We start from the raw sequence: 27328 nt of genomic DNA, 5'->3' as shown, positions 1-27328 counted from the left end.
TCTCCTGAGTACGGAGATACCACATGTGTGAGACACTTTGGGAGCCCAGCCGCGTACGGGACCCCGAAAACCAAGCACCGCCTTCAGGCTTTCTAAGGGCGTAAATTTTTGATTTCACTCTTCACTGCCTATCGCAGTTTCGGAGGCCATGGAATGCCCAGGTAGCACAAACCCCCCCCCCCCCCCCCAAATGACCCCATTTAGGAAAGTAGACACCCCAAGCTATTTGCTGAGAGGTATAGTGAGTATTTTGCAGACCTCACTTTTTGTCACAAAGTTTTGAAAATTAAAAAAAGAAAAAAAAAAGTTTTTTCTTGTCTTTCTTCATTTTCAAAAACAAATGAGAGCTGCAAAATACTCACCATGCCTCTCAGCAAATAGCTTGGGGTGTCTACTTTCCAAAATGGGGTAATTTAGGGGGGTTTTGTGCCACCTGGGCATTTTATGGCCTTCAAAACTGTGATAGGTAGTGAGGAGTGAAATCAAAAATTTACGCCCTTAGAAATCCTGAAGGCGGTGATTGGTTTTCGGGGCCCCGTACACGGCTAGGCTCCCAAAAAGTCCCACACATGTGGTATCCCAGTACTCAGGAGAAGCAGCTGAATGTATTTTGGGGTGCAATTCCACATATGCCCATGGCCTGTGTGAGCAATATATCATTTAGTGACCACTTTTTGTAAATATTTTTTTTGTTGTTGTCATTATTCAATCACTTGGGACAAAAAAAATAAATATTCAATGGGTTCAACATGCCTCTCAGCAATTTCCTTGGGGTGTCTACTTTCCAAAATGGGGTCATTTGGGGGGGGGGTTGTACTGCCCTGCCATTTTAGCACCTCAAGAAATGACATAGGCAGTCATAAACTAAAAGCTGTGTAAATTCCAGAAAATGTACCCTAGTTTGTAGACGCTATAACTTTTGCGCAAACCAATAAATATACGCTTATTGACATTTTTTTTACCAAAGACATGTGGCCGAATACATTTTGGCCTAAATGTATGACTAAAATTGAGTTTATTGGATTTTTTTTATAACAAAAAGTAGAAAATATCATTTTTTAAAAAAAATTTCGGTCTTTTTCCGTTTATAGCGCAAAAAATAAAAACCGCAGAGGTGATCAAATACCATCAAAAGAAAGCTCTATTTGTGGGAAGAAAAGGACGCAAATTTCGTTTGGGTACAGCATTGCATGACCGCGCAATTAGCAGTTAAAGCGACGCAGTGCCAAATTGGAAAAAGACCTCTGGTCCTTTGGCAGCATAATGGTCCGGGGCTAAAGTGGTTAACTTACTAAAATTCTCATACAGCAGAATACAACTTCGGAAGTGATGTATGGTATTGTATTGTAATATGTTCTTTTGTTCCAAACATGTAGAGCTGCATGATTTTGGAAAAAATGAGAATCACGATTTTTTTCCTTAGAATAAAGATCACGATTCTCCCACGATTATAAAGAACTTTTTTATATTAAAGATTTAAAACCCCTGAACATTTATTAGATTATCAAACAAAATGGCAATACAATAAAACCTAATACGGTACTCTTTGCTTCAATCAAATTGAACCCTTTCATGACTAAGCCTATTTTTGAAATTTGGTGTTTACAAGTTAAAATGCATATTTTTTTGCTAGAAAATTACTTAGAACCCCAAACATTATATATATTTTTTTAGCAGAGAATCTAGAGAATAAAATGAAGATTGTTGAAATATTTTATATCACACGGTATTTGTGCAGCGGTGTTTTATACGCAAATTTTTGGAAAAGGGACACTTTCATGAATTTTAAAAAATCCAAACAGTAAAGTTACCCCAATTATTTTGTATAATGTGAAAGATGATGTTACGCCGAGTAAATAGATACCAAACATGTCGCGCTTTATAATTGCACGCACTCGTGGAATGGCGACAAACTATGGTAGCTATGAATTTCCTAAAAGACCCCCGATCCCTCCTCTGCACTTCAAAGTATTCAGATCGCCGAAAACGGCAATTCTGAATACTGTGTATTTTTTTAAATTCGGCACCATTGGCAGCCGAGTAAACGGGAAGTGACGTCATGACGTCGCTTCCGCGTTTACAATTAGAAAGCCCGCCCCCAGCCGCCGGAGGCAGCCGATTGGACACCGATCCTCCCGATCGCACGGGAGGCCCGGTAAGAGCGGCGGGAGGTGGCAGGGGGCGGGGGGGCGTCCCCTCCCGCTCCTCCGGTATAACAGCCGAGCAGCTTTTAGCCGCATCGGTTGTTATATACGGATAGCCGATCGCCGGCTCGAAACAACGGTACCGGGATGATGCCTGCAGCTGTGGGCATCATCCCGGTAAAACCCCCGAAAGCCGAGTACGCACATCTGCGTACGGTCGGCGGGAAGGGGTTAAAGAAATGTAATGAAAAATAATGAAATGTGTAAAGCAATAAAAAAATGACCATTAAGTTTTATAATAGCCTCTTTTTTTTTTTTTTGTACACGTTGATACCAATTACCGATACCTACCGCAACTTTTTTGTTTACACTTCAGCTGTCAGCAATGGTACAAAGCATTGAAAAGATATTTTACAAATGAAATACATTTTTTTTAATGTGACACATGTAAATATATGGTAAAGTGGATGTAAACCCTCACATATACCCAGTAAAGCAGGGGTCTCAAACTGGCGGCCCTCCAGCTGTTGCAAAACTACAAGTCGCATGAGGCATTGCAAGGCTGACCGTTACATGCATGACTCCCACAGGCAGAGGCATGATGGGACTTATAGTTTTGGAACAGCTGGAGGGCCGCCAGTTTGAGACCCCTGCAGTAAAGTGAACAGCCACAAGTGATGCACAGAGATGAAACAAATCTCCATACATAGGTTTTACATGTGTATCTGCTTTCTTCATCTTTATATACTGTTTAGAAAGTGCACATTGTTTTGGGAGATTTTCTCTTCCTGGTTAGCACTGCAGTGAAGCCTGGACATACAGCCAAAACAGCTGATTGGAGGAAAGGCACATACTCCTCATGTAGAGACTTTCAGCTCTGTTTGTTGAATCGTTCAGGGCTCTGCTAAATTATTTATAGCATCCTCCCCAACATAAAACTCGGGCTGCTTTTATCCTATGTGACGGAGAACTTGTCACGTTCTAAGGAGTTACCAGGCTGATAACAGAAGAATGGAGCAGGAGACGGCTACGGGACACTGCTTTGAAGAGAGATAAGAAAACACTGCAGGTCTATGTACAAATGGAAAATACCGCGCTGTGATAGGATGACCAATATTAAATGTTTTGACCAAAAAACCAAAAAGATTGCACCTAAAAAAGCTGCTGCTATAAGTGAGATACACACCTGTTCAGATAACTAATAATAGATAACAGCGCTAAATAAACTAAAGAATAAGCACCAATATTAATGTATAGTGTGAAACAATAACAGTATATGTAACATAGACATTAATAATACATAAATGTGATAAACTAGCCCATAAACCCCATGGTAAACTGTATACAGCGCTTCCAAACTGCCCCAAAGATGCTGCTTGCAGGACTTTTTCCTGCAAGCGCACTGCCCCAGCATGAAAGCACTGGGGCTTTCACATTCAGGCGGTATAGGAGGCAGTTTTCAGTCTCTTTACAGGTGGTATTTCTAGCGCTAAAACGCATGAAAACTGCCTCAGTGTGAAAGGGGTCTTATGGGAGTGGTTTTATAATTATCAATAAGCTATGCACCTTCAGGGCACCAATGAGGAAAGCTGCTGGGCCTACATCACTTTAGACGTGTTTTCCTATTGGGAGTATCGCACCATAATAGTGCAGACTTCTGGGAAAATCAGTGAACCAATCACACAAGTAGGAATTTATGTTTCTGGGGAGTGTTCTGTACACATTCAGGTAGCCATATTGCATTGCATTTTCAGGAAAATTCCAGCGGCTGCAGGTTGTAAAGGAAAGGTATTTTTTTTAATAACATTCAATTACAATATGACTTGTATCGCAATTGTACACGCTATATTATTTTTTCTTTATTTGCTATTTATTTTGCCCACGAAAGTGGAGTTACCCTTTTAAATGTTTTATGTGAGACGCTACTGGGCATATTTACATGCAAGAATATGGGAAGTGTTGCAGCCTGTAGATGGATCATTATGGCTTGCTCTCACTGAAACGTGTCTTTGTATGTTATAGCATAGCTCCCAACTGTCCCTGATTTCAAGGGACTGTCCCTGATTTGGAACAAAGTCCCTCTGTCCCTCTTTCCTCCTCATCTGTTCCTCATTTTGGTCTGATCTATATAGTTGTATATAAAATGCACTTTTTATCTTTCAAAAAGTGTTTCCCAGTGTTAAACCTTTTATCCAATTTCTAAGTTGCTGCATTTTTTTTAATTCCAGAAGCCAATATAACGGAATAGTAGTGGTAAAAAAAGCACTTGTGGGGGTTTAACCAATCCCATTTATTTTTTTTTTGTGTATAATTCTCCTTTTAATGGGCGGGGGGGGGGGGGGGGGGCGTGACAGGGGGTGTGTCCTGTGCCCATATACTTTTGCTAAAAGGTTTCCGTCATTCCCATCTCAGAAAGTTGGGAGGTATGGTTATAGTACTATATTCATGTCTTTATACAGCACATACCTCATGACAGAACATTGTATTCACAATTCATATATTAATATTTATGTTAATGCTACAGGCAGTTGGTTTCCTGAAGTAGTGACTTAAAGGGGTTGTAAAGGTTCATGTTTTTTCACCTTAATGCCTCCTATGCATTAAGGTGAAAAAACATTTGGCGATTGCAAGCCCCCCAGCCCCCCCCGTTTACTTACCTGAGCCCTCAAAAGTCTTGTGTCAAGAACGCGCTTGATGACGACCCGGTCTTCTCGCCTGTTCTCGGCTCTTCATTGGATAGATTGATAGTAGCGCAGCCATTGGCTCACGTTGCTGTCAATCAACTCGGGCGGGCAGAGTCCTGTAGTCGGCGGCTTATGGATGCAGAATGCAGGACTCGGAAGCGCGCCCGCAAGTTAACCCCCAGGAGAGCGCTTCCCAGAAGGGGTTAGCTTTAGCGGGGAGGAGCTGAGACAGCCCCTGAGGGACCCCAGAACAGCAGGATCGGGGACTCTCAAAACAAACTGCAACGTGGAGGCAAGTATAACATGTTTGTTATTTAAAAAAAAAAAAATCTTTACGACCAATTTAACTTGCATTAATATTAAGATATGCCCCATGGTGCTGGAATGGTGTTAGATTTCAGACATCTGGCAAGGCATATGACATTTGTAAAAGTAAGTCGTTGTTCATTATTTACCCTGCTTAGGCCATTTCACCTGCTAGATGTAGAGAGGAGTTGTCTATATAGTGTACTTAGAAAAATGTCATTCCAGTGTTCACATAGGAGGAAGATATGGATATGTTACAAAGCATTAGCCCTGTGTGACATTGGGGTCAGAGATCTTCTATGTAAATGACTGTCTACTTACTGTCTGATCTGTCCTTGGGTGATCTAGTACAGAGATGTATGCAAAATGTTAGTAACGAATTGTCCTTGCATGTCGCTCTAATGTAGTTTATTATAGTTAACCACTGTATGTCTTGTTATAGCAGAACTAGAACATCTCAGTATGTTTTATAATTGCCTTGTGATTCTGCCCCTTCTGCTAAAAAGTAAACCGGAAAGTCCCAAAACTCCTTCATAGGGAAAAAGATAATCCAGGGCCTAGATATGTTGCAAAGCCCTAGACCTTTTTACTCATGTAGGCTTTTCTGCCTTTTCACTCCATGCAGTAATTCGGTAGACCATGTTGGTAAAAGGCAAAGATAATCCTTACAGCCCTTTTTATGGCCAAAGGGGGCAGAGAGCTAAAGTTACACACTGCAGAGCTCAGTAAGAGCTGTGGGAGCTGATTAGAGGAAAGGGACACACACCCCTTCACATAGGAACAGAGCTGAAGCTGTCAATCACAGGCTGTGTGCTGGCCATCCCTCCTTGTTACCTTTTTCTCTTGGTGTCAGGAAAACTTGTCAGAAGTGATTCATGCTGATAGCAGAGGAACAAAGCAGTAGACAAAAATGACACTTAGTACTCTTAATTGAGACAAGTACACATTATAGAGGGATATGCTTTTTTCATATTTCATATCTGAGGTTTACAACCACTATAAGGTTATGCTATGTATTTTTGTGGACTCCTTAATGAGGAAATTAACTGGCATTCCACTGTAACTATGATTGCCACTGCTGAATTCTAAATGAATTCTAAATGGGTTTGTTGCAAAATATTACACACCTTCCTTGTATCCGGTAGTGGTACAGTCGAGATCATGGGTAGGCAACCTTTTGAGCATAGTGTGCCGAAACTGTAGGAAATTGAGAGTGCCAGAAAGGGCCACTGTTGATGGACAGCCCTTGCCTCAGTGTTTGCTTCCTACCCCTTTCCCAGTGTCTTAAGAAGTGTAGGACCTGCAACACGCAATGTTAAAATATGCTGAATTTGTTCACAGAGCCTACTTATGTATATGCCTCACATGCTATCCTACGGTAAGTATTCAAGACATTAGATGATGGTGCAAAAACTGGGCATATACAGTAGTTGTACAGCAGCTGACTCTAAGGCCCCATACACACTATTTACTATTTACTGTTTACCAAAACCATGTAGTGCAAGAGCCTGCCTGATTGCATACAAATTGAAACTCTTAAGGTTTGACCTCATATTATATAGTTTTGGTAATTCTGAAGACAAAAATCTGCAGAAAATCTGATAGTGTGTATGGGGCTTAAGGCCTCATGCACACTGGACGTTTTTACAGCAGCTGTTTTTGGCTGTAGACATTTTTTTCTACAATCATTAAACTCTCAATCATGTTATCCTATGTGTCCATGCACACACAGGCTGTTATCAGCAGTTTTGGGCAGTGGCGTTTTTGAGCAGTAAAACAAACCCCAAAACTAGTGGGTTCTGAGAAACGTTTTTCAGCTGTAAAAACGCTCTAACGCTGATAAATGTCGATAAACGCTCAAAAAAATCACTCACCAGCGTTTAACATTTTTGATCCATTGAAAAAAAAAAACAAAAAAAAAAAAACGCTAATGCTAAAAAACACTAAAGATGAAAAATTCACTGCAAAGCTACTGACGTTTTTATAACGTTATTTTAACGTCCAGTGCGCATGAGGCCTAAAATTCTAGGATTGGCGAGTGGTTCAGAGAAGTTTTAAATGCACAAGTTTTTAGGTTTTTTTTTTTATTTATTTGAGACTTAAGAATACCATTTTTGCTTTGTACGACTATGAGGTAAAAATCATACTTTTGTTTTCAACCTGTTTCTCCTTATTGCTTCTTGTTTCAGATCATCTTTGTGTAAACATACCTAAGTGTCAGTGACCGATGTGATCATGTGAGTATGCTCAGGGTGTGACCGATATTGGCTTCACTGTTTAGGTAGTATGTAATTTTTGCTGTCAAAAAGACTTACCAATATGATTACTCTTCAGGGTGCCCCAGTGTATTGTTTCTGTTGCTCATCTTGCAGTGGAGTTTTGTTGTAATGTGGAGAAACTGTAAATGATGAACCTCATTGGAGCTGGAAACTAACAATGACCAGTATGGTAGAACTTGAAGAAACTATTAAGAAGCTTGTTGTACGACTCAAAAATGTGGAAGAGGGAAAACAAATTGACACCCTTGTCCAAATATTGGAAGATTTACATAGTTCAACCTTTTGTCTAGGTGGTAAGTATCAACCATCATTTCTTGTTGCTTTTCTTTTTTCCTGAACCTTTAAACTTTTGTGTTTAACTTTTTTCAACAATAGCATCGGAAATATGCAGTCGCATAAATGTGCATTCACCTCTGCTGCTTGTACTGGACTCTTATATGAAGGTCTCTGCTGTACAAAAGGTAATATTTGTTATACAAATAGATAATGATGTATGTCGCTGTTGAAATTAGAGGATAGGTTCAGCTTTAGGCACTATGTTACATGTTACACCTGTATTTAGGGTGTAATATGTTGCTATGCAGCAGCCCCACTCGCCTCCTTAGTTCTCCCTTGTTATAGCAGGTGGGGATTGATCTCCCCTGCAACAGCTTTCACATTTGAAATTTGCACAGCCACATCATTCATTCACAGAGATCTTCCACCATGGCAGACTACTTGTAGTTCTCAATAGACTACAAGCAAGCACACTGATCACTGTGCTTGTAGTCCATGCACACTTCCTCCAGCTTTCACACTGAAAGTCCATACAGAGAAATATGGGCATAAAGTTTTAGTAAGTCTCCACATTGCACCCACGATCCACTAGTTTCTGTGTATAAAAAAACAAAAGCAAAAAAAAAACAAAACATTAACCTTTTAAAACATGTGCTATTATTATTATTATTATTATTATTATTTATTATTACGGTGATCCCTATCCCACAGTTGCATACATTGCACAGCAGACAGGAATGAATTAAAAAAAATAGTTAACCTCTTAGAGAATTCAGGCTCATTCATACTGGCAATGACATACATGGGCTTTTGTGTTTATAGGACATTTCTAAATGTGTCTAAATAAGTGTATTCTTTTGAAATGGTATAATTTCACACTGCATTTACTACAGATGCGTTCCCGTTACTGGCATTTAGAGAAAATAGAAATATGTGCACCCAGGGGCTGATTATATACCTTAAATGTGTCTAAACAAAGGCATATGTGTAAACACAGGAAATGTGATATGGGAAGTATAAAGCTTACACTTTATTTTGCTTACATTTTTTTTTTTATTTTTTCATTTAACTTTTTTTGTCAAAAGGGAGCGAAAATGTCCCCTATGTAATAGCTTTGGGCAGATAAGACCCCTTTCACATTGCTAAAAATAGCGCCTGAAAAAAGCCTCGGCTGCAAACCCAGTGTGAAAGCCCAAGTGCTTTCACACTGGGGCGCTGCGCTGGCAGGGCGTCACAAAAAGTCCTGCCAGCAGCTTCTTTGCCGCTCCTACACCGCTCCTCCACCACTCCTGCCCATTGAAAACAATAGGGCAGCGCTGTGATACCACTGGCAAAGCGTTTTGCGGACGGGTTTAACCCCTTTTCGGCTGCTAGTGAGGGGTTAAAACTGCCCCCCCTTGGGACCAAATAAGGGCGCTAAAAATAGCGCCGCTTTACCGCTGACCGCAGCTCAGTGTGAAAGGGGTCTTACTGTTATCAAGGCTCTGTCTCCTCTGCCCGCCAGTGCAGCTAATCAAACCTAGATCGATTTTGACAGCTCTGAAACTTGAAGAGACTAAATCCTCATCTCTTCTGGGTTCATTAGTTACAGAGGATATAGGGGAGCAGATGTTTCCTTAGCTTGCATTTCCAGACGTTTTCCGCAGTCCCGGGCTCCCCAGAGGAACGGTAGAGCCCAGGAACTACCGTGGGTGACAGCAGGAATGGGTGAAAGTGCAGCCCTTCTGACTTCAGTAAAAGTAATCTGATTGCTGTAGAGCTGCCCAGATCATATTTACTGAATAACTGATCGCCAGCTCTTATTATCAGTCCTCTTAATTGCTGAAAGCTAGATATCCTGAAAACTTATCAGTATTAGAAGTAGTTAATCTGTTGAGCAATTTTCTCCTTGCAAAAGTGCTTTTGTAAACCTCAGCTTTTTTCATGTTTGCTAACTTAAGAGTTAAGTGTTTGCTCAGAAAAGACAAATGTTCCAGTTCTTTCATTTTTGGTACAGTCGATTATTCATCATACTTCTGTCTATAATGATTTCGATTATGGACATATGGCTGTTAACCTGAATGCTTTGCACTAATGGAATGTTTTTATGTGTTACAGGTGGGCTGGTCTCTCCTGTGCAGGTTGATAGAGATTTGTCCACAAACCTTGCATAGCTTACACACTCCTCTGGATCTTGGACGTGAATGGGAAGTGCTTGGTGTTCATCAGTGAGTGGCTTTACCCTATATCTTACTGTTCACTTTTTGTTTTGTAGGGTCAATCTGTGGTGGGAATATTCTTTCATATCATTTATTATGTCTGCTTGTAGCCACTGGATGCAATTTGCTCTGCTTGGCTATTGTAGAAAGCCATACATATGTCTTACATTACCCTGACTGCAATAAGCTTTAATCTGTTTAATGAAGATTAATACCCTTTTCACATAATAATTGAAAACTATACTTTGTAACTAATCGCAATGCACTATTGAATATTCAATTTATTACACACAGAAAGAATGAGATAAAACCCATAGTAAACAGAACAACTTTAGTGCCCATTTGCTTATTTGCTGTATATCAACACACGTGATGTAGCGGTGATCAAAATGAATGGGCTGTCAATGCATTTTAATGGACTTAACAACAGATGACTCTTTTTTTTTTTTTTTTTTCTCCTATCACCTTCCAGGGCAGCACACCTGAGAGATGAGGGCTCCTCTCTACAGGAAACAATCAATTGACAGCTTGTTATAAGTCCCCACCCTTCCCCTTGATCCCCAGTATGGATTGTGTTTCTCTTGAACACAGCAGCATGTTTGTTTTGTTTAAAGACCAAATGACCGGGGAGGGTCTGATGGTCCCCTGTTGAGGCAGGTTTTAGGTAGGCCGGGGAGGGCTGAACTAACCTGCAGGCTTGTCCTCACAGGTCGCCCCCAAGTTTGCATCGGCGCTCTGGCCGCAGGGAGAGTGCACGCCATAGCTGGATATGCATGAACCACCGCCGCCAGCCGCTCTCTTCATTGTCGGGAATCTTCTTACAGGAAGTACTGCTCTCCAAGCCTCACTTTGGACATGGCCGCATCACAGGAAATGGGCAGCGCCGGAGTTACAGGGCAACCCGGAAGTGTTAGAAACGCCGGCAGAAAGTGTGGAGAGCAGTGTGGAGACAGAGCAAGGTGATGAAAAGCGGTCAGCTTACTGTACTAGCCCCACTAGCGGTACCAGCAGCCCAGAACTCTGCCAACCTCCTCCCGAGACTGGCAAATCAGGTCACTAAAGTGGCCCTCTCTCTTCAAAAGGTTGGGCACCCCTGCCCTAGAACATGTCATCACACAAATTTCCAGAATGGGTCTAATCTCCATTCACATATGCAGAAGCTTAGACAACTGAAGCCGTCTGCAAAAAATGCCTCACATGTATGCCTTTCCAAGGAAGATGCTTGTTTGGTTGAAGCACTCAACCAATTTATTAAAGAGGCTACAGGTGGGAAGGTTTAGTTTCCACAGCAGATGGTGCTCCCAAAAGCACAGAGCACCAGTCCACTGTAACCAGGCTTCATCTTCAAAACCTAAGCTCACCGCTTATTTTTGGCACAAGAATTGGCCCACCAAGACACCAAGCCCCCTAACCTTATTCATAATGAAGGGGTGCTCTCACTTCTATGAGTGGGAGGATGTCTGTTTTTTAATTTTTTCTTGTCTTTGGGTCAGACGTTCCCTATGGGTTCAAATGGGTGGTTTCAAAAGGGAACACCTCTTGTCTCAGGGAGTTGTTGTCCGACTGCTACATGGTAGGTTCAAAAGATTCTACCTGTTTACAGTACCAGGGCCCAACCGGGGATATTTAAATGTTATATTCTGGATTTAAAATCCCTTAACAGAGGGAGAGGAGGAGGAGTTCTAATCCCATCTCGAGGAGAGACAATCACCTCCTTGTATACTGTACAGAGCACAGGAGAGCCCACAGATCCCACCATACACTCATCTACATGGGATGGAGGAGGAGCACTAAGGCCCACCCAGGTACATTATCCCAGGGGACCACCCACACACCAGGACTTACCTTCCTACTGCACAAGGCATGGGGGGGCACAGGTGACATCCTCCTCTCTATCAATACATGTATACATGACATATTGTCCCTCTACACAGGTGACGCTCAGTCCGTTTATACGTGATAATGTTCCTACACAGGTGACGATCAGTTCATGTACTAAATAAATACTGGTGTCTGCTGTGTTCAAACTTTGCTACATGCAGGGAGTGTCTTTTTTGTTTGTTTTTTTGGAGCAGATAAAATAAAAAAAATGTAGCTCTTCTGACTGCTTGAAATTTTTTGATGAAAATAATGGGCAGTAATCGTGATGCATCACGGAATCAAATCAAATCATTGACAGGATATTTGAAATCGAATGGTATCATGACACTAGTGAAGATGCGCACGTCTCTACTACACACACCCTGTGTGGTTTTGAATTTTTTTTTTTTTTTGGCCCTGTGTAAATTGTTCAAGTTCCCCAACTGGTTAATCCCACACGGCATATCTAGAAATACAAGCCAGAATAGATAACTTGTCATGTTCTGAATGATTTGTTTTTTTAAGTATGGATGTAAAATTGCTTGCTCATAGGTCTTTTTGGTGCTTACCAGTAATGAGACCAGAGTCAGACCCAAGTGTGTTTACAGCTATACCAAAGAACAAATTTTATTCTTTAAATTGGTTTTGTATATAACTGGCATTGTACGGCTGTATATATAAAAGACATTTTTTGAATGAAACGATTAAATGTTAACCGTGAAGTAATTTTTTACGTTTGTCAAGTAAAAACAAGTTGCCTCTAATGAAGTATGCCCCTTCTTTGGCCGCTGCAGTATTTGTTCAATTCCTTACTTTCATTCAGACCACAGTCTCCTGAAACTTGTAATTCTGACTGGCGTACACTAATCAAAGTTGGTGGCTTGTTCAGCACCTCCTCCCCTCCAGAAAACAGCTTGCATTCTTGGAAGATATTCGGTGTATGGAGGAAGTGCCAAAGAATGTCACAATCTCCCCTCTTGGTGTGCAAATGTACAAAATTAATTTTTTAGCCATACGTCAACTTTAAAGCAGTAGGAGAGAAAAAAAAATTCCCTGCAAGCCAGTGTCCTAATGTGCTAGCATGCATCGCATCATAGCACATTATGTCAAACTTGCCTTAAAACAAAGCTCTCCAGCGCCTCGCTGTCTTACTTTCGGGTTCGCGGCCTCCAGCTACATGAGTAAGAGCCACCGTTTACGCCATGGGCTCTGAATGTCCAGCACTGTATGCTGGACTTTTAAAGCGCAAGCGCCGGTGACGTCAACGGCTGCATGCACTCTGAAAATCTCCTAAACGGTGCAAGTTTAGGAGATATTCACAGTACCTACAGGTAAGCCTTATAGGCTTACCTGTGGTACAAGTGGTGTAACAGAGTTTACTACCACTTTAAATTATGTCATGGTTTTTTACTCGTTTTTGTGTACCTGTTGGGTAGATTTACCTTAACTTTGTGTTCTGTTGACTGGAGAAAAGTGCACAAATTGATGGGGAAAGCTCTGCAGTGGCAACAGGGACCGCATCTGATTCTTAGTACTCTAAAGCACATATGTCAAACACGAGGCCCATGAGCCAAATCCAGCCCACAAGGCCTTGTCATGTGGCCCTCACACCCATTTTTGCAGCTAGACTGTGGCAGGACTCCATTGGAGTTGCACACTGTGCATAGCACACCCCTGAACCCTGCACTCATGTACAGAGTCCAGAGGTGCGCTATGTACAAACACACTCATGAACCCTGCACTCCGTATGTAGTGCATTCCTGAACCCTTACACTCTGTACGTAGCATACCCCTGAACTCTGCACTCTGTGTATAGGGCACCCCTGAAACTACACTCTGTACATAGCACATCCCTGAACACAGCACACCCCTAAACCCTGCACTCTGTACGTAGCTTACCCCTGAACTCTGGACTGTATGCAACACCCTTCTGAACTCTGCACTCTGTACTAAGTGCACCCCAGATACAACCAGCCCTTCAAGGGCAAATACACTGCTGATGCGGCCCACAATTAAATGGAGCTTGAGCTCTAAAGAAACAGGTTTCTGCCTCATCCATTCTATTTCAGAAATCTTTCTAGAGCATGTTACAGGTCACACGCTAAACACTTTGTACATTTGCCCACTGACAAAGAAATGCTCAGTGTATAATTTTAATGGTAGGTTTATTTTAACAGTGAGAGATAGAATAACAAGAAAAATATCCAGAAAAACACATTTCAAAAAAAGTTATAAACTGATTTGCAATGAGTGAAATTAGTATTTGATCCCCTATCAACCAGCAAGATTTCTGGCTCCCAGGTGTCTTTTTTTTTTTTTTTTTTTTTTTTTATATAGGTAACAAGCTGAGATTAGGAGCACTCTCCTAAAGGGAATGCTCCTAATCTTAGCTTGTTACCTGTATAAAAGACACCTGTCCACAGAAGCAATTAATCAGATTCCAATCTTTCCACCATGGCCAAGACCAAAGAGCTATCCAAGGATGTCAGGGACACGATTGTAGACCTACACAAGACTGGAATGGGCTACAAGACCATCGACAAGCAGCTTGGTGAGAGGGTGACAACAGTTGGTGCGATTATTTGCAAATGGAAGAAACACAAAATAACTGTCAATCTCTTGTCAAAGATCTCAAGGCAGCTGGAACCATAGTCACCAAGAAAACAATTGGTAACACACTACATCGGGAAGGACTGAAATCCTGCAGCACCTGCAAGGTACACCCTGCTCAGGAAAGCACATGTACAGGCCCGTCCTGAAGTTTGCTAATGAACGTCTGATTGATTCAGAGGAGAACTGGGTGTAAGTGTTGTGGTCAGATGAGACCAAAATTGAGCTCTTTGGCATCAACTCAACTTGCTGTGTTTGGAGGAGGTGGAATGCTGCCTATGACCCCAAGAACACCATCCCCACGGCCAAACATGGAGGTGGAAACATTGTGCTTTGGGGGTGTTTTTCTGCTAAGGGGACAAGACAACTTCACTGCATCAATAGGAAGAGGAACTGAGCCATGTGCCATCAAATCTTGGGTGAGAACCTCCTTCCCTCAGCCAAGGCATTGAAAATGGGTCATGGATGGGTATTCTAGCATGACCCACAACGCATGGCCTAGGCAACAAAAGAGTGGCTCAAGAAGAAGCACATTAAGGTCCTGGAGTGGCCTAGCCAGTCTCCAGATCTTAATCCTATAGAAAATATGTGGATGAAGCTGAAGGTTCGAGTTACCAAATGTCAGCCTTGAAACCTTAATGACTTTGAGAGGATCTGCAAACAGGAGTGTGACAAAAATCCCTCCTGAGATGTGTGCAAACCTGGTGGCCAACTACAAGAAACGTCTGACCTCCGTGTTTGCCAGCAAGGGTTTTCCCACCAAGTACTAAGTCATGTTTTGCGAAGGGGTCAAATACTTATTTCACTCATTAAAATGCAAATCAATTTATAACTTTTTTGAAATGCGTTTTTCTGGATATTTTTGTTGTTATTCTGTCTCTCACTGTTAAACTAAACCTACCATTAAAATTATAGAATGATCATTTATTTGTCAGTGGGCAAACATACAAAATGAGCAGGGGATCAAATACTTTTTTCCCTCGCTGTAACATGCTTCAAAACTGAACTGTAACCTTAATGAGCATTTTATCATCCCTTCCCTCTGTTCTGTCTTGAAGCACGCCATGGAGATTTCACTCAATTGCCTGAATGTGGTCAGAGCAGTTAGGGTTTACTTAGCTGTAACATCTTCTTTTAGAAAAAATCCCTTTTTGTCCTTCCTGAAGGTCCCAAGGAGGAACATTCTGCTTCCTGATCCACCATAGCCAGGTGGCTAAGAGAGCTAATTTTTAAGGCTTATGCCCTTCAAGGAAAGGGTTCCTTCAATTCTTATATAGGACCACTGCACCATTTTTGTTGGAGTTTTTTGGGTCTATCGGCATCACCCATCCAAAGGCTGCCACCTGATATTTTGGTCATGCCTTCTTAAAGTTTTTTACTGGGTGAATCTCCAGGCCTCTTCTGATTTGCATCAAGCTCTCTGAGTGTTTTGGGTCAGGGAGGTTTGAAAAGCTCCTATTTATCGCTAGTCGTCTGTCCAGGACAGCACTAGAGAGAAAGGCTCCACCCTCCGGAGGCAGGAAACACAAAGGGTTAAACCCATAAACGGCAGATACTGTCCCTCTTCCCTCAGTCTTTTGTGTTTCCCGCAACGGAGGAGGAGGCTGGTTGGAGCTCCAGTCCCCCCCCCCCCCCCCCCAGAACCTAGGAAACTTGCATAGGGAGGGAGGAATGTCTGCTGTACCTTGCGGGGGGTGGGACAGGTCCTGGGTCCCCCGAGCAGTCTGAAAGCAAACTTCCCTCCAGATCAGCCCAGGGAGGGCTGGACATTTCCTGCGTGTGCTTGCAGTGAAGGTAATGTTTTTCTCTGCTGGCCGGATACTGGGAGACTAAAAGGGATCTCAGTCATCCCATATTTAGACGATTTTTTTTTTTTTTTGCTCCAACTACAAGGGGATCTGCCGGTGACCATTTCCTTTCTAGAAGATCTGGGGTGATTCATAAACAAAGGCAAATCAAACCTGACCCCGTCACAGGCTTTGTGATACCTAGGGTTTTTAGTGAACTTGGTGATGCAGAAGGTCTATCTCACGGAGGAGAAGGTAGAAAAGGTAAAGGCGACAGCAGCTTTTTTTCAGAATAATCTGGCGGTTTCGTCCGTTCAGCTATGTCGGATCTAGGTCCTCTGGCAGCAGCAATCCCAGCAGCACTGTGGGCAAGGGCCCATTTCAGGTGTCACCAGGCCAATATCCTGAGAAGCTGGGACAGGAAACAACAATCGCTGGACGTGACCTGCTGCTTATCCCCAAAGACCAAGAGGTCTCTGTGGTGGTGGAGGAACGAACCTTTTGCAGGGTCTGTAGTGGTCTTTTACGGTGTCCGTTCATATCACCACAGATGCCAGTGCCTGGGGATGGGGGGCCCACTGGGAGTCAAGGGTAGCCCAAGGGCACAGTCCCAAAGATCAGCCAACTGGAGGGAGTTACGGGCAATCTGGGAGGCGCTAAGGGCATTCCCCAAAGAGTTGAAGATTCACCATGTACAAGTCCTCTTGGATAGTGTGGTGGCGGTCTCTTATAAAAACAAACGGGGGGACACGGTGTTCTTCCTTAGGCTGGATTCACACCTATGCAGTTTTGGTGCTTTTTGCATTTTGCAGATTTGCACTACAGTTCATTTAACATGGTTTCCTATGGAACACGTTCTGTAGTGAAAATCTGCAAAATGAAAAAAGCATCAAAAATGCATAGGTGTGAATCCAGCCTAAATCAGGCTGGCGAGCACCATTTTTTCTTGGGCCGAGGTAAACCTGTGCTTAATATCTGCAGTATACATAAAGGGAGTGGACAATCATCTGGCGGATTTTCTGAGATGACATCAAGTGCACAAATCAGAATGGTCACTGAACAAGGACGTCTTCTAGCTAGTAGAAGGGAAGTGGGGCCTTCCTGAGGTGGATTTATTCGCCAGCAAGGCAAATGCCAGGGTTCCAGTGTACTTCTCGTTGGAAAGAGAAGTGGGGGCCAAGGGGATAGATGCCTTGGCTCAAAAGTGGGCGTTTTGCCTATGCTATGCCTTTCCCCCATTCAAACGTATTCCCCTGGCCCTAAAAAAGTTTTTCAAGAGTGCACCACAATGATTCTAGTGGTCCTGTATTGGCCGAAGAGGCCTTGGTTTTCCACACTGTTACGCCTGGTGACAGAGCCCCCCCTCATGCTGCCCGAGAGGGAGGATCTGCTGTCTCAGGGCCCAGTCCTGTTGCCAAAAATACAGAGCCTGAAATTATCAGCATGGTGTCTGAGGAAATCATCCTGAAGTCTAAGGGGCACTCAGACAAGGTGGTGAATACATTTCTCCAGTAGAAAGAAAGTGACCCAAGCCATTTATGTTAAGTTTTGGAAATTTTTTTGTTCATGGTTAGACACCAAGAAGGTGTCTGCTAGTATAACAACCATCTTGGAGTTTCTACAGGATGGTGTGGACCAAGGCCAACATTAAAGGTTCAGCTGACAGCCTTGTCTGTTTTTTTGGAGCAACCCCTGGCAATAGACCCCTAGTCAGCAGGTTCTCTAAGGGGTTGGCCAGAATTGGGTCCATTCTGTTCAAAATTCTTCCAACATGTGATTTGTCCTTTAGTATTGCGAGGTTGGATAAAACGGTCGCAAGAAGAAGACCTGTGCTTAAAGTCAGCCACTCAAAACTGTATTTTTTGTTGCAATTTCCAAAGCCAGGCACATTAGCGAGCTGCAGGCACTTTCTATTAAAGAGCCTTTCCTGCAAGTTTTTGAGAACAAGCTAGTAATGCATACGGACCCGGGGTTCTTGCCTAAGGTGGTCTCTAAATTCCACAGGACTCAGGAGATTGTTTTGCCTTCTTTCTGTGCATCTCTAACTAATCAAAAAGATGTGGAATTCCACCAACTGGACGTGAGGGCCTGTGTCTTGCGTTATTTGGAATTGTCCAAAGGCATTAGGAAATCTAATTCCCCATTCATATTGCATTCTGGTAAAAAGTTGGGATTCCGTGCTTTGAAAAGCACAATCGCCCGGTAGATCAAACAAGCTATTGGAAGCTTACAAAATTTTGGAGGAGTGCCCTTTTTCCCTGATGGCTCTCTCCACGCATGCGCTGTCTGCCTAGTAGGCAGAGCGAGCTGGGGCGACACCAGAACAAACTTGCTGAGCAGTGACATGATCAAGCTACTCGACGTTCATGAAGCATTATAGACTGGACCCTATCTCAGCGCAGGATCAAGCATTTGGGAAAAAGGTCCTCCAGGTGGTAATCACACCCCCAATCTGGTAAGTTCTCATTGATCCCGTACAGTGCTGTCCTGGACAGACGACTAGAGAAAACCAGAGATAGACTTACAGGTAACTCGGTTTCTAGGAGTCGTCGAGGACAGCAGGGATTCCCTCCCTATATGCTGTTTATAACCTTGGACGAGTGTTTTTTTGTTTCAGAAGACATTCTGGGGAAGTTCTTGGATAAAGACTGGGGAAGAGGGACGGTAACTGACTTTTTTTTGGATTTAACCCTTTGTGTTTCCTGCCGGAGGTGGAGCCTTTCTCTCTAGTACTGTCCCAGACAACTTCTAGAAACCGAGTTACCAGTAAGTCTAACTCTCTGTTTTTTAATCTCCACTTTAAAAAAAATAAATAAAAGTAAGTATTGACAGTATTAAATGGAAACTATGATCTCTTTAGATATGTGTATATGTGATTTGGCTTAATGTTAATCTTTCATTCTTAAATACGTGTATGTGATTGGCTTTATGTTAATCAATGCATAGTTTGTAATTATAGTGTGTATGTTTATATCTTACATATGGGGGCTCTGTTTCCTCCTATTTCACTCTACTTTACTGCTGATTTCTCGTATTGTAAATCTGAGAGTCAGGTCTGACCTGATTTCTCACTGTCCAAGTCTGAGTCACCAACTTTCTAAAAACAATGCTCACCTGTGTGTTTAGAATCTGGTCATTTTTCTCTTTTGACAAAAATATGATGTAGTTGTTGGTTTTTATTCACAGGCAAATTCTGAAAATCCTATCCATTTATGTTACAAATCTTAGTGTCTTGACAATTGGATTGAAAGTTTTAACTACTATACTTGCTTCAGGTAGGACGTTTACATGTGACTGTAATCACTACCATTGCTTATTTGTGATTAAATTAATGACATGTGAGCCATACAATATACCTTTTTTACAGAAACAATGACTTGCCTGAGGCCGCTAACTGCTTGGCTGTACTAAAAAAAAAAAAAATACAGCATTTATTTTTTAAAGGGGCCAACTGGCTAATGTTGATGTGTATAAAAAAGTGAGTGTGTGTTAAATTCTTAGCTCCTTGAGGGAAGGGATGGATGTCAGTGTACTATATGTACAACATAAAAAGTGTCTGTATGTGTGTGTGTGTGTGTGTGTATATGTGTATATGTGTATATATATATATATATATATATATATATATATATATATATATATATATATATATATATATATATATATATATGTACATATATATATGTACATATATGTGCCTATTCCTAAAAAAAAAACTCACTGGTCAAATGCCAATCACAATGATAAATTACAAAGAAATACAGCCATGGGATGGGGGGGGGGGGGGGAAGACAGACTTTGAGGCATTAACCAACAACAATGGTATAAAAATTACAGTTTTTATTCAAACAATATTCAACAATAAGTGAAAAAAATTAGATAATGTTGCTGTGAATCTGTCATGAGGGCTGAAAAGCCCAGTGGTAACCCCTACATGTTTCAACTTGCAGAGTCTTCTTCAGGGGGTTTCTGATGAACAGAATAATAATGGGTTCTATAAAATAACCATATACAAGAAAAAAGTGTATATACAGAACATGTGCAAACATAAATAATTTTGCATATCTTTTGAGTATTGATTTAGAATTACAACTTACAAAAAATCAGCAAAAGATTGAGCATCTTATAGCATCGCTAGAGGACATAACAGAGGGCCCAAATATCCCAGAATGGCACAAGGGATAAGAGCCTAATAATGTGTTGAAATACTATGAATTAAAAAGACATTTCAATTCAGATTGTAAATCAATACTCAAAAGATATGTGAAATTATTTATGCTTACACATGTTCTGTATATACACTTTTTTTCTTATATTTGGTTATTTTATAGAATCCATTATTATTCTGTTCATCAGAATACCCTTGAAGAAGACTCTGCGAAACACGTAGGGGTTACCACTGGGCTTTTCAGCCCTCATGGCAGATTCACAGTAACATTATCATTTTTTTTTAATTCATTTTTCTCGCTGTCTTTTAAATATCGTTTCAATAAAAACGTTAATTTTTTAAAAAATTTTTATACTATTGTTGGTTAATGCCTCAAAGTCTCTCTCCCTTCCCCCTGGCTGTATTTCTTTTGTAATTCATCCTTTAAATATGTGTGGAGATTTGTTTATTTTTTTATTTTTTGGTTTATTTTAGAAAAACTATTGTTGCTTACATGAAATAGGTTTTTGCCTCTAATTGTTAATGTATGTTATTGCTCTGTGTCCAGACTTCTAAAATACCTTTCCATTATACAGACGTGATACATTTTTTGGTTTTGGATCATGATGCGGACATTTTTATGCTTATATTTGATGCCATGAAAATGTTCTTTGATAAAGAAGAAATTCAAATGTATGGATGTCAAGCATTATACCTCCTTCTAGTGAAAGGTATGCTTTTCTTTTTTGCTGTATAAAAATATATTTTTTTTGCAGATGATATCAGTGTGCCTAGTATCCGCTGGATTATAAATGTTTTCTTTCTACTCCTAAAGACCCATAATTTGAAAAGGGCAAGAGAACAAGCCATGCAAAAAATAGTACTTGACTTGACTGATATCACCAAAAGGCAGTCATTTATAGCCCTCTTGAAAAGAGGGCTATTTTTGTGATCCATTGACTCAATTAAACAGCATACTTTAAACCAAGAATTCTCACCAGAAACATTTTCCCCATAGGGCTACAAAGTGCCTGTAGCTCGGCTAGTGTGGTAGAGAGCCATCATTTTTGGTCAACCACACTGCTCACAAGGAAACTAATCTCCTAAACTCTGAGTGACAGTAAAGAGAGGCGGCGATGACTCTTGTCATCTCTGGCAGGAACACTCTGGGGGGAAAACAAATTGCTATGTACAGTATAGTCAGGGATGAGCTTGTCTTTGTTCCAAATCTAAAAATCAGCTGTTGTTCCTGGGCTTATGAGCTGTGGGCATGAAAGCTTGTGACATCATTTACCTAATATGGCTTCATGTTTCCTGGATTTTTCTCAGTATGAACAGGTATTGTTTGTTATTGTACATCACAAGACACAGAGCAGGCTATAATCAGGACCATCTGGGCTATGCACTACCTATCGGTTATTGGACACTGGCAGACCAAGAAGTCCTCTCATATATAACTCCTCTGATACAGGAAGTACTCCATTTTTTTTGCCAGGGTCTTGAAGGTGAGTGATCTTTGTAGGGTATTACCACTGGTCTGAAATGGATCCAGTAGGGATCAAAGGGGCGGATCCATTTTTGTAGCTGGGATGCTAACATGTATGGTACCTGGGCCCCGCTAGAACATCATGGAAGATTCAGTGGGGATTGCCTGTAATGCGAACTTTTAGCGCTGAACCCTGCACAGTGCAGCACTGACCTAGGTGTTTTTGTAGGGGTGATGTACAGGTCCAGGGAAATGGACCCCAGAGCAAGGGGGACAGCGTCCTTGAGGGTCCTTGGTGACGGAACTTGCCATGATGGTTGAAGATCCCTGCTTTAGGACAATCCTGCGGCAGGATTGTTAAGTGATTATTTGCTTTTAGCAGGGTCTCTTTAAGAAATTTTGGGCTGCCTGGTGTCCTCCTCATTTTGTCTGCTAGGAGCAGGGTATGTGTTGTGGCTCTTTTTCTTTGGGCTATATGTGATGTGCCTCATTAGATACATTGGTCTCACTCATTCTTGGGCTCTTCTTTTTTTGTGTAAATAAACTTTGTGGTCCCCTTTTTTTATTAATTTTTTTTCTCACCCGCAGCTTGGATTTGTGCCTTTTTATAAGGTTGGTCCTTTTTTTTTTTTTTTTTTTTTTTTTTTCTTTGAGCCTGGGGTGGGAGAGCGGGGCATGCATGTGGTCCACACGCATGTACAGTACGGGCCGGAAGTGGAAATGCATTAGGTATATGAAGCCTTTACTTAAACAACAAGGCTTATGGAGGCAGCTGGGATCAGCTTGGCAGCTGAGGGAGGGACAGGGGACACAGTGGAGGCTAATGACTTGGACCACATGAATACTAACAAGGGGGTGGATGCTGGAAGCCTGCATTTCTGTTCTTTGCATTATTGCTGCATTGGTCTGTTTGCTTGGAAGATAGGAGCGGCTATTTAATATAACCCTATTTTGACAGTAATGTCTTCCAGAAAGCCGAGTGAGGGAAGCTCAGCCAGGAGGGGCACAAGTACACCACCATCATGTCTAGAGGACTCTAGTCATAATCCTTCTGTGTGCACATCTCCTGACAGACCAGAAGCATCAGGTGCATCTGAACCACTGCGTTTGTTTTGGCATTGTTTTTACTGCGAGCGTGTCAACCTTAGCGTGTGTTACTAAGGATAACTTGGGTGCGGTATGATGGGCCTGGAAGGAAAGATTGCTGGGATGATTGTATCTATGGCTCAGAGTGGTAGAAAGAGGGAAAGATCCCCTTCACCTGATCCCCCTCTGGCGGTGGAGGAAGGATGGGTGGATATTGAAGAGAAGGACATCTGGGTAGAACTTCAGGAAGGTCAGGTGGTCGTTATCTGAGGATTCTGAGCCTGAGGAGGCTCAGGGACTATCTGTGTCTCAAGCCCAGAAGATACCAGTGCAGTCCCTTTCTAAAATGGTTCGCTCTGATTTTAGATTGCCTCTGGCAGAAAGTTCAGCAGTTAAGTAATTCTCCTTTAGGATCTCTGCGTCCACCACAGTGTTCTCAGGCTTTTCCCTTGCATCCTCTTTTTGAACAGATGTTCTATGCGGAATGGGATCACCCAGATAGGGTGTTTGTACCACCAAAAAGATTTTCTCTTCTCTATTCTATGGAGGAGAAGTTCTTAAAGAAGTGTCATGTATGCCTGCAGTGGATGCATTAGTCTCCTGAATTAATAAAAATGTAAGTTGTCCATTAGAGAATATCCAGGTTTTTAGGGGGGCGGCCAACAAAAGGCGGGGATCCCTTTTCAAAGATTCTTTTGCCTTAGCAGGCTCTACTGTGGCTAAAGCCGGAAGGATCGCGTTAAGCAGTTGATAAGAAACAACCAGGTACATGTGCATGTGGAGGACACTAGTGAGGAATGTACAAAAGTGCCTCGGATCTTGTGTTTTGCGATAGATACCCTGAAGGACTCCATGCAGCAGATTTTGCGTTTGGCTCTGGTGTCAGTTCAAATGTGCAGGGTGGTTGAAAAGCTGGTCTGCTGAGCTGCCCTGTAAAAAGTTGTTGGCAGGCTTTCCTTTTCATAAAGAGTGCCTGCTTGGTGAGGATTTGGACTTGGACAAATATGTCCAAAATATCTCTGGCGTTAAGAGTTCCCTTTTGCTGCTTAAAAAGAAGGGCAAGTGTCCGCCTTGTAGAGGGGTCTGCTGCTTCGGTGGCTAGTGCCTCATCATCCAGGCGGTTCTGCTCTGTGTCCCGTGATTTATGATCAAGAAAGTTGAATTTTTGTACTTACCTGTAAAATCCATTTCTTGAAGTACATAATGGGACACAGAGGTCCCTCCTCCTCTTTCTGGAAGTTCATTGCTTGCTACAAATCTGAAGTACTACTTATATCGAAGTGGTTATATAGGGGAGGACTTCTGTTTTTTTTTCTGCCAGTGTCCATTCATCTATAAATGGTGCGTAACCCAGATGGTCATGATTACAGCCTGCTCTCTGTCCTGTGATGTACTTCAAGAAATGGAATTACAGGTAAGTACAAAAATCCAATTTTTTGCCCTTATCACGCATATATAAAAAAACTTTTAAAAATGTATTTTACTGAGCAAAATTAAGCAAATAAGAAGGGCTGATGTCACAGATGTCATATTTTTTGTGAAATATATATTTATCAGGGCAGTATTAAAGAGATTGATTAAACATTACATGCCATAAGAAATACTTTTTGGGTTGCTGGCTTGAGAACGGATCCAACCTGCAATTGCCTTTCCAAGAAGCTGCTGTGAGAGACTGTTCAGACTGTCTGCATAGATTGGTATCCTTGAAATCTCCTGTCAGTGAGAGGGCATAAGCCAGTTTAATTGGGAGCGATCGGTTCAGTTTTCTTTGTGCTACGGTGCCTTGAAAAAGTATTCATACCCCTTGACATTTTCCACATTTTGTCATGTTGCAACCAAAAACATATATGTATTTTATTGGGATTTTATGTGATAGACCAGTGATGGCGAACCTTTGCACCCCAGATGTTTTGGGACTACATTTCCCATGATGCTCATTCACTCTACAGTGTAGTTGTGCATCATGGGAAATGTAGTTCCAAAACATCTTGGGTGCCAAGGTTCAACACCACTGTGATAGACCAACACAAAGTGGCATATAATTGTAAATTAGAAGGAAAATGATAAATGGTTTTCAATTTTTGTTTACAAATATCTTAAAAGTTTGGCATGCATTTGTATTCAGCCCCCTTCACTCTGATACCCCTAACTAATATCTAGTGGAACCGCCTTGGATTGCCTTCAGAAGTCACGTAATTAGTAAATATGGTCCACCTGTGTGTAATTTAATCTCAGTATAAATACAGCTGTTCTGTGAAGCCCTCAGAGGTTTGTAAAAGAACCCGCATCATGAAAGCCAATGAACACCAGACGGGTCAGGGATAAAGTTGTGGAGAAGTTTAAAGCAGGGTTTTAATTTAAAAAAATATCCCAAGCTTTGAACATCTCACGGAGCACTGTTCATCATCCAAAAATGGAAAGACTATGGCACAACTGCAAACCTACAAAGACATGGCCATCCACCTAAACTGACAGGCCGGGCAAGGAGAGCATTAATCAGAGAAGCAGCCAAGAGGCCCATGATAACTCTGGAGGATCTGCAAAGATCCACAGCTCAGGTGGGAGAATCTGTCCATAGGACAACTATTAGTCGTGCACTCCACAAATGTGGCCTTTATGAAAGAGTGGCAAGAAGAAAGCCATATTTGAAAGAAAGCCATAAGAAGTCCCGTTTGCAGTTTGCGAGAAGCCATGTGTTGGGCACAGCATACCTGTGGAGGAAGGTGCTCTGGTCAGATGAGACCAAAGTTAAACTTTGGCCTAAAAGCAAAACGCTATGTGTGGCAGAAAACGGACACTGCACATCACCCTGAACACACCATCCCCCACCGTGAAACATGTTGGGAGCAGCATCATGTTGTGGGGATGCTTTTTTTCAGTAGGGACAGGGAAGCTGGTCAGAGTTGATGGGATGATGGATGGAGCCAAATACAGGGCAATCTTAGAAGAAAATCCATTAGTCTGCAAAAGACTTGAGACTGGGGTGGAGATTCACCTTCCAGCAGGACAACGACCCTAAACATACAGTCAGAGCTACAATGAAATAGTTTAGACCAAAGCATATTCATGTGTTAGAATGGCCCAGTCAAAGTCCAGACCTAAATCTGGACCTAATCCAATTGAGAATTTGTGGCAAGACTTGAAAATTGCTGTTCACAGATGCTTTCAATCCAATCTGACAGAGCTTAATCTATTTTTGCAATGAAGAATGGGGAAACATTTCACTCTCTAGATGTGCAAAGCTGGTAGAGACATCCCCAAAAAAACAGCTGTTATTGCAGCGAAAGGTGGTTCCACAAAGCATTGACTGAGCACAAATGCACGCCACACTCTTCAGATATTTTTTTGTAAAAAATTTTGAAACCATTTATAATTTTTCCTTCCGCTTCACAATTCTGTGCCACTTTGTGTTTGATCTATCACCTAAAATCCCAATAAAATACATTTACATTTTTATTTGTAACATGACAAAATGTGGAAAATTTCAAGGGGTATGAATCATTTTTCAAGGCACTGTATGCAATTTGCGCTATATTGAAATTGCTGTGATCCCTTTGTTAATTGTGCTCTGAACCTATGCAAGTTTCTATTTATCTCTGAAATAATAAAACTGGCATGGGTGCCACAAATACTACTTGCTTACTGGGCACTTAAACCCCCCTCCTGCCCAGACCAATTTTTAGCTTTCAGCGCTGTCACACTTTGACAATTGCGCGGAGAAATTTTTGAAAAAAAAAAAACAAAAACCTTTCATAGTTTGTTATAGAATTTTGCAAATGGGTAATTTTTCTCCTTCATTGATATTCGCTGATGAGGCGGCACAGATACGGCGACATTGATAGGCACAGATACGGCGACACTGATAGGCACAGATACGGCGACACTGATGGGCACAGATACGGCGACACTGGTAGGCACAGATACGGCGACACTGGTAGGCACAGATACGGCGACACTGATAGGCACAGATACGGCGACACTGATAGGCACAGATACGGCGACACTGATAGGCACAGATACGGCGACACTGATAGGCACAGATACGGCGACACTGATAGGCACAGATACGGCGACACTGATAGGCACAGATACGGCGACACTGATAGGCACAGATACGGCGACACTGATAGGCACAGATACGGCGACACTGATAGGCACAGATACGGCGACACTGGTAGGCACAGATACGGCGACACTGGTAGGCACAGATACGGCGACACTGGTAGGCACTGGTAGGTGGCACTGATGGGCACTGGTAGGTGGCACTGATGGGCACTGGTAGGTGGCACTGATGGGCACTGGTAGGTGGCACTGATGGGCACTGGTAGGTGGCACTGATGGGCAGCACTGGTGATGAGGCACTGATGGGCAGCACTGGTGATGAGGCACTGATGGGCAGCACTGGTGATGAGGCACTGATTGGTGACACTGTGGGCACTGATAGGTGGCACTGGTAGGTGGCAGA

The 27328-nt window shown here is 42.1% G+C and overlaps 1 protein-coding gene across 4 annotated transcripts in view; it reads left to right on the top strand.

Moving 5' to 3' along the window:
* Positions 1–27328, top strand: part of LRRK2 (leucine rich repeat kinase 2) — a 546702-nt gene that overhangs the window by 65938 nt on the left and 453436 nt on the right. For 3 of the 4 annotated variants that reach the window (XM_073619683.1, XM_073619681.1, XM_073619684.1), the window contains exons 2-7: positions 7324–7371; positions 7469–7706; positions 7789–7874; positions 9787–9896; positions 19331–19419; positions 20888–21022. In XM_073619683.1, the coding sequence (XP_073475784.1) occupies positions 7571–7706; positions 7789–7874; positions 9787–9896; positions 19331–19419; positions 20888–21022 (556 nt within the window). In that variant the 5' untranslated portion in view covers positions 7324–7371; positions 7469–7570. The remainder of the gene's footprint in view (positions 1–7323; positions 7372–7468; positions 7707–7788; positions 7875–9786; positions 9897–19330; positions 19420–20887; positions 21023–27328) is intronic. The other variant, XM_073619682.1, reaches the window with a different exon arrangement.

Source organism: Aquarana catesbeiana, linkage group LG03 (genome assembly GCF_042186555.1).
Source record: "Aquarana catesbeiana isolate 2022-GZ linkage group LG03, ASM4218655v1, whole genome shotgun sequence".
Classification (NCBI taxonomy): Eukaryota; Metazoa; Chordata; class Amphibia; order Anura; family Ranidae; genus Aquarana; species Aquarana catesbeiana.
This window is presented reverse-complemented; position numbering and strand designations above follow the sequence as displayed.